The sequence below is a fragment of the Haemaphysalis longicornis genome, unplaced genomic scaffold, assembly GCF_048455015.1.
Source record: "Haemaphysalis longicornis isolate Haplotype H1 unplaced genomic scaffold, Haemaphysalis longicornis Haplotype H1 scaffold_6, whole genome shotgun sequence".
NCBI classification, from domain to species: Eukaryota; Metazoa; Arthropoda; class Arachnida; order Ixodida; family Ixodidae; genus Haemaphysalis; species Haemaphysalis longicornis.
The window spans coordinates 50,191,389-50,205,008 of NW_027526407.1; the positions used below are offsets into that span (position 1 = coordinate 50,191,389).

Consider the following 13,620-nt stretch of genomic DNA (forward strand, 5'->3'; position numbering starts at 1 on the left):
TCAGTTGGTAAAGTGCCACACTAACTGCTTCGATGTTTATGTGTTCGTAACTTTAATTGTTCACCTCACCGTTCTTACAGCTATAAAAAGAATGTGCACTAACTTATTTAGGCGCAAACAGCTCATTCTGCAAGCTTATAATCCCTGTTCAATTTGAGTTTGCTTTTGTGGGCCTCAACCAATCGCACAGTTGTCCATAATACTGTGCGTCAGAGTTTCTACAGTCAAACCCCGCAATAACAAAATCGCTGAGGAAAGCCAAAAAATTCACTTTTGTGGAAATTTCGTTGCCGTGAGAATGAAACATAAACGACAGGAAAATCGCCTGCAAACTGAAAAGTTATTTTTGAAAGTCGGTTATATTACTTTGCGAGCCTTACCTCACAGCAACTTCACAGCTCAACTCTCACCCTACAAGAAGTGCTTCATTGGTAGTCGTGCGCACCTAAGAACGACCGAATTGTGTCAAACACATCCACAACATCCCGTAGGTTCGTCTTCTCTGCACGTTCCTCTCCCTGGTCCTCGACACCGAGTATGTGTTCGAGCATGCAAGCTAAGTCCAGCTTCTTCTGTTGACGAACTTTGCCAGACAGCGGCCCCTCATTGCTCCAAAGCTGTCCACAAAACTAAGTGAGCACCGCTTTGTTGACATCCAGAAAAGCCACAGCCATCACCGTTTTGTTTTGCACATGTGGGCCATTATTAAAGAGTGGCCTCCTTGCTTTTCAAAATGGTAGAGCGAGCTCTAGGCGGTTCCAAACTTGTCGGCGCTACCCTCCCTTCTTCCACTTGGGCCACTGACTTCGGCAATGAAGGCTGCCCTATCTTGTAGCGATAAAACTTCCACTTTTGATTGAGAGCAGACGTGCCCATCGCAGCACATGCGACAAACGCACGCGCACTGGTCAGCAGTAGCCAGCTAGCATAGCCCAAGCCAAAGGCGTGTCATGAGTCACCATGTGTCGCCGCCGGTGGTGTCGCTGCGAGGCTGCCTCGACGACCACCTGTAGCACAGTCTTTTATGTAAACAAGTAAGGTGGCTATGCAAGTACCCTCTGGCAGAAGTTTACACTATCTGAGTCCAAAAAATGTATTTGAGCATCGACTGGACTTGCAGAGAATTTTCTTAACACAGGATTGCTTTCCAAAAACATTTCATTGCCACAAGATATGAAATACATGGGCTTTTATGGATGTTGTTGAACCACACCGCACACGACGAGACAACGGAAGATAGCAAGAGGACACACGAAGCGCTTCGTGTGTCATCTTGCTATCTTCCGTTGTCTCATCATGTGCGCTGTGGTTCAACATGCATCACCAACTCGCCGAAGTTTTCACGTTGCTTTTATGGACGTTCCCCGGGGATCCAAAACTATTTCGTTAACGCAGGAATTTCGTACTCGTGGGATTTCGTTATCGCATGGTTTGACCGTAGTGCGGGAAATGAGCTAGTGGGTCGCATGGGCATTCTCTTTTTTCCAAATTACAGTGTAGACCGCTTATAACGTATGTGGCGGGAGCCGCAAACCCTATAAGTGGTACCGCACTATAACCAAAACATGTGCGAATCCAACCACATCGCAACCTATCTCTCAAGTCATCCTATATTTATCATCACTCAAACGCACAGCACTTAAAAACAAAGGCACGGTCTTTATTTTGTATTTTTTTTCACATCAGCCGCTGCTGCAGGGTCTATTGCAAGCGTAGACTGGCAAACGGCGAGTGCGGCTTTAACTTCCGTTGTGTTTTGAAGGCTCATGGCTGCATTTATAGCGTTTATGAACAGATGCCGCGGGACGTAATAAGAACACCAGCGGGATTTTTTTTTTTACCCCACCTTGTGTTCATGATGCCGAAGGCGGCTGCTTATCAGCACAACGTACTTGTGGAAATCTTTGGATTCGCGCGGCTCGCCTGTTCGGAAAGGGAGAGAGCGGTGGCTTATCTGCACAACGTTCTAAAGTGTGAACTGCATGGAGCGATTTCTTCTCCCGAAAACGTGCAGTGCACGCTGCAGGCGCGGTGATACCGGCGCAGATACAACTGGCGAGGTGTGTGCAGCGCGGTAAGAGGCGGCAACATGGCTTCGGCACTGGCCGTGAAGTGGTGCAGGCAGCTCCAGTGCCCACTTTTAAAACCGCTCACAAAAATGTTGCACGACGTGCAAGCGAAGATGCTTACACAAGAAAAGAGCTGATAATCTGGTCGAAAAGTGGAATATAAACTGCCATCCACATTGCTTGTGAAAGTGCGCATAAAAAAATACCACGGTGGTAAGCCTAAACGTCTCTGGCGTGGCCAGCCGGCTGCACGGAGCACTTAGAATCTCCCGCATTAAATGCGCGTCTTTCCATTGGTGCAAGTCATCAGGCTCCTCCCACTGCCACGCGAAGCCACCGCGAGCGCAAAACCGTCGACACAAGCGTAAAAAAAAAAAAAAAAAAAAGTGCACGCACAACGTTGACACGCATTAATCATGTGCGAAAACGAACCATGCGGATCACACTTAAAGGAGCCATGAAGAGAAAACAAAAGTTTGTTTTATTCGAAAGATTAGGTGTTTCATAGTACCCCAAGCGCTTTCCCGGAAGCAAATGATGCTTTATTCACTGAGAAATAAGGCAATTTAAGCCAAAATTTTAAATCTCCCGCTAAAATTGCCCATTTCGTCACGTGAACAATGGCGTCATACGAGCCGGTCCATGAAACAGATACTTAGTAAGTCGACTCCATATAGCACCCACACGCGGGAGTCGACCGAGACGGCGGCCATTTTAAAAATACTAGTAAAACCTAGTGCACCCGCAGCCCTAGTCATGGAATCGCCTGATCCGGAGAACAAAACTCTCGCCGAGGAGCTCGGGCTTGCATTTAACAACGTCACACCACTTGAACGCTCAATGCTTCGAAGTGCACGAGCGGCAGGAGTTGTGGGATACGCGGATGGACCGGAAAGCGACCATTCTACTACTAAATGATGAGTGCTTTTAGACACAAGTGGATATGCCACATCCCATTTCCCACTCACCTCCCAATCTGGTTGGCCAGGTCCTTGGAGAGAGCGCGCGTCTCACGTGACGAGTTCTCGGTGCCCATGTAGCACGTGACGAGAACCCGGTTGCAAAGCTCCCGTGGCTCTCGCGGCACGTACTCCGAATCGCCCACAATGCGTCTTGCGTCACGCAACACATCTTGGTCTGCAGATTGGGAGAGCGCAGAAAATAACGACAAAAAATGAAGGAAGCTCAGACTAACGCGCAAGACTTCAAGTTAACGGAGCTGTTTGCAACCTTCACGACCATCGCAAAGGTTTCTCAAGTCCACGATTGCAGCCGATTTGCTTCTTCTTCGCTGCCGCAACGACCTTTACTCCATCACTGTAGCTATAAATGTGAGCTTCTCTATTCTTTTTTTTTTTTGAGGAGATAATCATTGGGCATTACCTTTGAAGGGCATATGCTATGACATGTCTTATTCAGAGTGGTTTCTTGGGCGAGTTGGTCATTCATCGTGTAAGTAAGCGCGAATCGAACAAGGACGAACGAAGTGAACGGGACGTGAAGTGAACGGGAACGGGAAGTGAATGAAGTGAACGGGACACGAAGTAAACGAGATACGATGCCGTGTCCCAGTAACTTTGTTCGTCCTTGTTCATTTCGCGCTTACTTACACGATGTCTTATTCATTCAGAGCAAGCGTTGCCATGATTACGGCGAACGCTGCAGTCTTTCTCGTTCTGCGCAAGTGTCGCCACGACCACGACGAACGATGAAGTTTTTTTTTTTGACCAATCTTAGTTAATCTCCGTAAGTGAGTATGCTTGGCTAGACAAACATGCGCCGGGGACGCTGAGCAGTTGCCGCGAAGCCCGCACATATGAGCGCTTGGCATTTTCTTGGTTTTTTTAAACTGCCGGGTGGTCACTGCAATCTTAGCCAACCTCCCAAAGTGAATATGCTTCGCTTAATTAACAAACGTGCGTAGGGCTCGCTGGGCGGTCATCGTGTGGCACGCACACGTGAGCGCTAGGCATTTTCTTGGTTTTGTTAACTGCCGGGCGGTTGCTACGAGGCCCGTGCTCACGTGCATGTGCTCAACAACTTCTCGGTATTTGTAACTGTGGACACGAAAAATTACGGTTTGCTACATAGCTTCGCTGTTAACAAAAAGCACCAGGAACAAGCTTTCAAGCCTACGTTTGTGTCTCACAGCCATCATTAAACGCAGTGTTCAATAAAAAATTAGTACCTATACTGTTACTCTAAAGTGAAGTATGCAACTAGTGGTGCTGCATTGCCTACCTAGGTGTATGGGAGAGCTTTCTTGTTTCTAAGCGGATTTGAAAGTTATTTTCACTTAATTGCAATGCCCTCTTCAACATCATCCACTTTGCAAGAGAGGAACTACACGATGTCGTTCATATACCCAACAGGAAAACTTCAGCACTTTTTTTCACGTGAAAAACAGCCTATATTTTTTAACCCACCTGCCAAGTGGCTGTGCTTTTGACCTTCCAAAATTTAATCTGCACAGTTTCCGTATAAAGAGGAAGTGATGTAATTTTTTTTTTTTCAGCTAACATTGTCACAGGTTCTCCAAATTCCCTTACACTACACTAGCAGTTTAATTCGCTTCAGATTCATATTTGGAATGTAATGTATTCAAAAAGCCACAGTTGACAGCCCCAGGTCACTCTAGATCACCTCTAGTTCCCAGGTACGCAGCAAACACATCGTACAAGGACAAAGCTTGTATCTCACTTCAATCAAAAATACTTTCCTCGTGGCTGTGAAATTTTAATCTCTCCCACCCTACAGCATCATTACACATTCTTTTAGCACTAAGGCAAGGAACTTAAGGAGGAACGTGGCTCTTAAAATAATTTTTTTTTAGTTTTTTAGTAGGTAAATGCTGTGAACCTTGTCAGTCTTGCTGCTTTTCCCCCCTTATTTCAAATATGCCATTATTTCGTGAGTCAGTTAATTCGTTCACAAGATAATTAAAGATAATTACTCATTTTTTGAGGAGCAATAGACAAAACAGTGTTGGTCATTGCACTGTACTTTTTTTTTATATTTTCCAGTACTACGAACCCTGGTGAGTGCAATAAAACAATCAGTTTTTTGATGCACCGCTTGGAACTAATTTTACACCTCAATAAACTTCGGTGTTTGAAATGGGCACTCAAAATGGTTCCAATTGCCACTGGTGCCACCAAAGCTTAATGAGCTGTAAAATTAGTTCCAAGTGGTGCATCGAAAAACCGCTTCCTATATTATAGCATTCACCAAGGTTCATAGTATTAGAAAATATAAAGAGTACAGTTTTATGACTAGCACTGTTTCGTGTACTGTTTCGTGTATGACTAATTATCTCTAATAATAATGGCATATTTGAAATCAGTGGGGAAAAAAGCAGCAAGACTGACAAGTTTCACAGAGTTTACTTAAACATTAAAGGCAGTTGTTTTAAGAGCAGTGTCCCCCTGAAGCAGACAGGCACAGCTTCGAGTTCTCGCCAGTCTCACCTCCATTCTTGACCGCAGCGCAGACTAGACGGCACATGGAAAAGACAATGGTCGCAACGCTTGCACTGTCGATGCCTCCACTCAACGGAATGAAGAACCCGCCCTGGCCGCTCCGGCGGAGGTAGTCCCACAGCCAGCACGCAGGCCCCAAGCTGCGAATCAAACGAAACCGGCCTCAATTCAGCTTGCTTCCTTCATTCAGGCGACACAAGACGGGGTCCTAAGATGGGAAGCAATAAAGCAAGCGGGACAGTGTAGCAGCCACCCCAAACTAAAAAGTGGAACTCACCAAAAATTTATAGAAAGCCGACAGCATGAAAGTTCGCTTTTGTAACGTACTCCCATTTTGTTGGTCCACGACGATTGCTTCTCATGCAGAAGACTTCCGGCTCGCATTAAAGGGGCCATGCGGACAAAATACAAGTTTGGTTTATTCGAAAGGTTTCATGTTTTATGGTGCCCCTAGCGCCTGCCCGGCAGGAAATGATGCTGTAGTCACTGAGAAACTAATCAATTCAGGCTAAAATTTTGATTCTCCAGCCAAATTGTGTGTTTTCATGACGCCTGCAATGAAGTCATAAGTGCACACGTTCAAACGAACTTCCACTGCGTCATTCGGCTCTGCAGCCTTGCTTACTGTCAGTCCTCCTAGATGGCACTACTCTACTCATCCATGGACCGTTGTCCGCCGTTGCTTCGTTTTTGACTGTATTTGCACCTGGCTTGTTTTTGTTACCGTAGAAAGTAATTGTTTTGTGAAGCACGGGGTATGCACGACAAACAGGGTCACAAAAGACAACGTCGCTTACTCCAGTCGGCCACTGTTGTGTATGACAACCCCAGAGCGGTGGACTGCTGTGCAGCTAAAACAAGCATAGTGTGCCCAGTACCAACAGCAGTGCGCATCGGTACATCAATGTTTACGTGTATTTTCGTAACTTTCATTGTTTACCACACCATTCTTACTGCTGTAAAATTAATATGCATTACATTTAAGTGCAAATAGCTCGCTCGGCAAGCTTATAAGCCGTGCCTAAAATGCGTTTGCTTTTGCCGGCCTCAGCCAAAATTCACAGCTGGGCATAGGACATCACAGGCTCTGTTGCGGGAAATGAGCTAGTGGGTCGCATGGCCATTCCCTTTTTTCCTAATAATGTGGGTTATTTGAGCAAAGTATGCGTTAAAAGTGGTGTCAGTATGATTCAATGGGGCAATCTTTCGATTGAACCGAACTCGTGTTTTGTCTGCATGGCCCCTTAAAGGAAAAGAAGTGGAGTTTGGCCCGACATGATACAAAGACCAGCGACAAGTGGACTGCCTGCCTTCTGGTACCTATGGCAAAATAGTGATATGTAGGGGAAAACAAATAACTCAGTGGGGGATGCGTTAAGAAAAGTTCAAATACGAGAAATGGATCTGATGAGTGAGGTGGGATAGGAGTGGTTGTAAGTGTCATGATGAAATAGGCCTTTCATTTCACATGACCGAGAGACGATTTTCGGAATCACCAAGCTTGGTGCCGCATACATTGCTATGTCTTTTTACCCACACTGTTGTGCAGACGAAAGAAATAAGGTAAATGAACTGTGAACAAGAACCTGATTTCTTCCTCTGCCGTGGGGAAGACCCAGGTGATCGTTGGACTGGGTGGAACTGACATGTCCGCCGTGCTGGAGAGGGAGTAGTCCACCACGACACGCGGGTAGCCCTCCGACTCTGCTCCCTGAAAGGTGTCCAAACATTACGACACATTCAACACTGCCACCTCCCCACCACCACAGCTATCATCATTATCAGAGTAACTCAGTCCACTGCAGGACGAAAGTACAGTGACCTCGAAGGGGCAGTGTGCGGAGGGGGCGGTGCATACGAACGCCTGACACCAGAGTAAACAAAGTACATAACGTTCCAGTAACCAGAGTATATAAATAAAACTGTTACAAGCAGTAATTTTGAAGCGCGCGACAGCGTCGCACAGGTGAGCTCCTCCGTGAAGCGCTTCGCTCTGGAAAAGCTTCGCCCATCCGCTTGGAAGATTGGTTGACCGCAGTGCCGCCACTGCCGACAATGTGGGAGTCACGCGGGGAGCGGCGGCTGTTGTACTATTTCTTCTAGGTCACTGTAACGAAGGCCTCTCCCATTGACCTCCACCCACTCCTGTCCTGCGCTGCTTGAGTCCACAGTTTACCACCAACTTCATTATTTCATCTCTCCATTGGGTTAATGGCCTTCCCCTTCTTCTCAACTCATCTCTTGGTATATCTACTCTGTTACAATATTTGTCCACCGGTTGTCGGTTCGTCTCACTACATGGCCAGCTCAAGTCCATTTCTTTTTCTTTATTTCAAATATGATATCATCAACTCTAGTTTGTTCCCTGATTTAAGACAAACATTACTGCTTGGGAAGGGCAGCCTTTATCAGGTGACCCCTCAAGTGGTTATCACTTAGTGGTTATTTCAATATGCACAGAGAATAAGTGCGTGCAAATGAAAAGCAGAGCGATGCATCTTCCTTCAAAGGCAGTCGCTTGGTGCTGATAAAACTCTCCTAGTAAATTTTGTCCTGTTAAGACAAACCCAAATGCACACAAAAAGAAAATTCTCTTTATTAGTATCCGCAATTCACCTCACGTGGACATCCCTTGCACTGTTATGCCATAAAAGCACAGAAGTATTTGTCTGAATTATCAATGTATGTTTGAAAATAGCTTTATGCCTCAACGGGAGCCCACTAAACATCTAAAATTACCGGTCCTTTGTTGCAGCATATACCACATTTATTTGATTATACAGCAGTCAGATTATAAGATGAGGGTGCAGTTTCGAGAGTAAAAAAAATGGCCACATATATATATATATATATATATATATACACTGAGCTTCAAATATACTGCAACGTCTGACTTTAAGACTACGGATTTTGGAAAAAACCTCGCCTTATATTCGAATAAATAGGGTACCGTATTTTTCGGTCTATAAGTCGCACCTTTGTATAAGTCGCACCCCCCTCAAAATGACAGTTTTTCTGAAAAAAACATATATAAGTCGCACCGGTGTATAAGATGCACTTGTTAATTAGGTAAACTCATAATGAATCAGATCGTTAGCTAGTGCGGCGAAAGTACATGTTTGCGGCAGCCGCCGCCTATGAACGCATCCCCTGGTAAGGAGGACTAGACACGTGCATATGTCCAAAGTCTAGACAGAACTAACTTCTCAAAAATGGTTTATTGATACACACAGATGGCATGTACTTACAGACGGCGTTTAGGCAAAACCATCGAAGCCTTCTTCCTCCGACTTGCTAACAAATAATTCAGCAACGACAAGTGGGAGTTCCGCCAGCGCATCACTGTCGTCCGCCGATTCACTGATGTCTTTGCCAACATTGTCACCACTCGCGGACCGCATCATTCCGGCCTTTATGAACCTGGCTACAACTGTTTGTGTAGAAATGGAGTCCCAAGAGTCGGAGACCCATTTGCTCACCTCTCCAAACGTCGCGAATCTCTTGCGTGCTGTCGTAAATCAGTGCAATAAAGGTGTCATGGCGGACGGAAGTGACGGAAGCGGCCCGAAAATCGAAGCTTATCAGCAAGCTGTCATTTTAAAAATTAGCAGCACGTTTACCTTTTACCTCCTTCAGAGTAAATATCTGTAATAATTTATAAGCTGCATTTTGTTTATGCAACTTAGTTTGATGTTACTTTGAATTTATTCGGAGCTGTAGTTACTGCGCATGGCAGGAAGTGGCGTGTGGTTGTCGCAGGCCATTACCATTCTTTTTGACTAGAAAAAGCTGCAAATTCTTTGGTTTAACATCCCCAAGCGACATATGGGCTATGAGAAACGCCGTAGCGGTTGGCTTCGGATTCATTTCCACCATAGAGCTGTGTCTCTTAACGTGCGCTGGCAACGCGCGGCCGCCGCGAACCGGATTTATTCCATACATAAGTCGCACCGGTAGATAGGACGCACCAACGAAAATTTCAGAAAAAAAACCGCGACTTATACACCGGAAAATACGGTAGTCATTCACACTGATTTTACCAGCAGTGCAACCAGACAACTTTGTCGAAATTATTAATAATAATAATAAATGGGGAGCTATAGAAGGACATTATGAAAGACAGCCTCTCAATGTTTTGGCACCACAAGTGGTAAATTTCAGTTGTTTACGGCCACCACGAAATCAGTACACGGAATCACGCCCACACTACCAAAGCAGCAGCAAAGTTCACCTGGTCTTTGTCAAATAAAGTGGCATCGAAAATTACCGTATTTACTCCATTCTAAGCGCCCCCCTTTTTTTCCATGATCGTGATGCAACAAAGTGAGGGGGGTGCTTAGATTCGAACTTATATTAACCCCCCCAACTCCACCGCTTTTTCGCGGCCATATCTCGAAGAGACAGGCGCAAGGAATAAGTTTTATTCGGAATACATTCAAAAGAAGAATTGGTACAGACAGTGAACACACCGCTTACGTCTTCTACTCAGCCACCCTAACTACCACTCGAGTCCACTGTGCAGATTGGGCCTCCGCTCTCAGTTCCCCTACCAGGTTGTCTTCTGTTTCGTTGAAGTGGTATGTAATTGAAAATTTCATAATTACTTGGCACCAGCATTTATTTGGCCCGTTTCCATGCGTCTCAAATCTACCTTGCAATGGTTGCTTAGAAAAGGGGGTGCCTAATCGCATGCAAACTTCTTTTTTTTTTTCCCCGAAAGTAGGGGAGGTTGCTTAGAATCGGGGAATGCTTATAATCGCGAAAATACAGTACCAAAACACCGCCTCTCATAAGAGGGTGGGGAGAAAAGGAAGAAACTAACCTTCAGCGTTCTACTCCGGTTCTTGACCCTGTAGGCTCGGACGTCCTCCAAGTCGAGCGTCGCTGTAGTCACTTCCTGGCCAACAAGACGTTTGAAACAATGAAATGAGTCTCAAAACAGACTTCCATCTTGTTTCACCATCAATACAATGACTGTGACACCACCACAAAATGCAGGAAATGGCAATAACGCCAGGTAAGGGACACGTCACAGGGTAAACGTACGTACCACTTCTTCCAAGGCGAACTGTTTGGAGATCCCGACGAATTCGCCGTTGATGGCGATGCTCGAGCAACCCTGGTAGTAGACCCGCTCACCGTCGCAGCCACGCAGATTGGAAAACATGTAGATGCCACCGCACTGTCGCAAAAAAAGAAGAAGAAAAGAGAGGGCTGAATCACTATCATTATTATCATAACTGTTCCTTTTTAAGGGTGGACACTGGTCTTAAAACAACTTCTTTTAATTTTCAAGTAAACACTGTGAAACTTCTCAATCTAGCTGCTTTTCCCCCCACTGATTTCAAATATGCCATTATTTTTTAAGTGCGAATGCACTTCTTAAGCGAGCCTGAATCGTCCGCCGCCGTCGTCCGCATAGCAACAGCTGCGGGTGCGCGCGCTCCTCGTCTTCCTCCTCGTCTTCCCTAGCAACGGGGGGAGATGGGCGCGCGCTACTCTCCTCCTCCTCTCTCCGCTCAGTGACTGCGGGTGTTGGGCGCCTCCTCTCCACTTCGGGCGGGAGAGCTCTCGCTCGCGTAGCGGGCGCTCCGCATTCCGACGCGTGAGGGCGCTCGTGTAGCCCTCACCGTAACGGCGGGCGCTACTCTCCTCCTCCTCTCTCCGCTCAGTGACTGCGGGTGTTGGGCGCCTCCTCTCCACTCCAAGATCACGATATCCACGGTAATCGCGCAATCAACAACCGTGCATTCGCACTTACACACTCTCCCCCTCGGGGAAGTGCGAGGGAATTTTCAGCTGGTCAATTAGTTCCCAAGATAATTAGAGGTAATTAGCCATTTTGGAGAACAATAGACAAACAGCGTTGTTCATAAAACTGTAATCTTTACAGTTTTCAGCACTGTGAACCCTGGTGAATGCAATAATCAAAGCAGTTTTCTGATGCATTGCTTGGAACTAATTTTACAACTCATTAAACTTCGGTGCTCGAAGTGGGCATTGGTGCTTGCCACTAGTGCTACCAAAGTTTAATGAGCTGTAAAATTAGTTCCAAGCGATGCATCAAAAAATTGCATCGATTATAGCATTCACCAGGGTTCATAGTATTGAAAAATGTAAAGATTACAATTTATGAGCAACATTGTTGTCTATTGTTCCTCCAAAAATGGTTAATCACCTGTAATCATCGTGGGAGCTAATTGACTGACCCAAAAAATGATGCCATATTCGAAATCAGTGGGGAAAAAAGCAGCTAGACTAGACAAGTTTCACAAGGTTTACTTGAAAATTAAGACGTTGTTTTAAGGCTAGTGTCCCTCCTTAAGTATCTTCATGGGCTCCAATTTAGTCTTGTCCTGTACCACTCCCAAAATTTTCTTAGCACCTTTTTCCCCTGCCTAGAACTTCACTTCTTTTCCTTCCTGTCCAGTTCCTTAATACCCAAATCAACTGTTTTTGTGATGACTGTTAGCTTACTTTAGTATTTCACTTTACGCTTCCTCCACATTTTTTTTTGCATTAAGTCCACACAAGGGGTGATTTTCACATTAAAGAGCAAACAAGTATTAAACACACTTATTTATGAGTTAGATATGCTTAGCATGAGGCAGTCGGAATGGTACGAAAATTACGGTGGCCTGGGATGTAGACAGAAGGTCCTTTTAACCCAGCCCAGAAGTGCTATGTATATGCTTGAGATTATTGTACTACCTCTGTGAGAAATTCCTGGGAAAAGAAAACGCACACAACAAAAAAACTACCGAAAATTTTGCGACTTAATCAAAACAATTCTCGGTCAAATAATTCTTTTTATAGAATTTTTTTTATACTTGACATGCACACGAGAAATGTGACGGAATGCTCTCCGAAATTTCCAAGCAAGGATTGCCCCTTCCCGAAACCTTCAAACGTTCCCTTTGAAGTTTGAGGCAACTATCACATGAGACATATTTGTGCCGTTATGGTAAACAGAAAATCGTTAAACAGAGCTTGAATCCTAAACAATGCCTGAATTTTCTTTAACTGTTATCGGCCGTGACTAAAACTTGATAACACAAAAGACATTATGCAGAAACAGAGCATATGGACTTGCCTTCGCTGTTGCTGACTTGATTCTGTCGCGAATAATGAAGTTCTTCCGTAGCTCGTGGTACGATCCACTTCCGTTGACTACGATTTCAGCTCCGTCCAGCGACTGCCATATGTGGGAACTGCGTTCGAGCAAGAAGATGAGTTTCGTGAGAGTGCGTTGCATTTGAAAACGTGCCTTCGTATGGTTGGCGCAACAAAGAAAGCCTTGCAGCACTTTAGAATACAGCCGAACCCACTTATAATGAGCCTAATTCAAACGTCATGACGATCATATACGTCATATACCCAGACCGTAATAATTGTAGTGAGAATGTACGCCATTAGTCAAAATTTTCTGGGCCAATCCTAAGTCTTCTGGACAACAAATAATTCAAAAAATAAGCTTTAACTTTAAATGTGACAAAAATATTTTATGACAGTAAGAAAGAAACGTGTTTTTCCTAGTGTTCTGGCATAAAGCGTTTCAGCCTCACTCGGGACTTAAACTTGTACATTGCATTTTTTGTGGCCTGCACACTTTCGGCTTGGCCTAGAAAATTTTTACAAAGACTGTACTACACACAAAAATATGGCGCGACCAGCAATGACAGCATGGCACTGATTGCTGCCACAAAGCGGTGCAGGTAGCTTCCACCACCGCCCAATACTGCTCACCAGAATACCCTACGACTACTCAAGCAGCTTAAGCACGCAGGCTTTACCGTGCATTTCCAGTGGATCCCGTCGCACGTCAGTGAGTGGGAAACAGGCATGCTGACAGCCTAGCAAGGGACGCCTAATTATCTACAAGGATAATGTGAGCGCAGTGCAACTTCGAACGAATACAAAAATATTGATTGATTGATTGTCGGGTTTAATGTGCCGACGCAACGCAGGCGATGAGGCGCGCCGTAGTGGAGGGCTCCGGATTAATTTCGACCCCTGGGGATCTTGAACGTGTGCCGAAACCTCGTACACACGGGCATTTTTGCTTTTCGCCT

The 13,620-nt window shown here is 45.3% G+C and overlaps 1 protein-coding gene across 3 annotated transcripts in view; it reads right to left on the bottom strand.

Moving 5' to 3' along the window:
- Positions 1-13,620, bottom strand: part of Nadsyn (NAD synthetase) — a 33,285-nt gene that overhangs the window by 10,701 nt on the left and 8,964 nt on the right. For all 3 annotated transcript variants that reach the window (XM_077674266.1, XM_077674267.1, XM_077674268.1), the window contains exons 8-13: positions 12,642-12,759; positions 10,599-10,730; positions 10,371-10,445; positions 7,135-7,259; positions 5,537-5,688; positions 3,038-3,206 (exon numbers count right to left, since the gene is read on the bottom strand). In XM_077674266.1, coding sequence (XP_077530392.1) covers positions 3,038-3,206; positions 5,537-5,688; positions 7,135-7,259; positions 10,371-10,445; positions 10,599-10,730; positions 12,642-12,759 — 771 coding nt within the window. The remainder of the gene's footprint in view (positions 1-3,037; positions 3,207-5,536; positions 5,689-7,134; positions 7,260-10,370; positions 10,446-10,598; positions 10,731-12,641; positions 12,760-13,620) is intronic.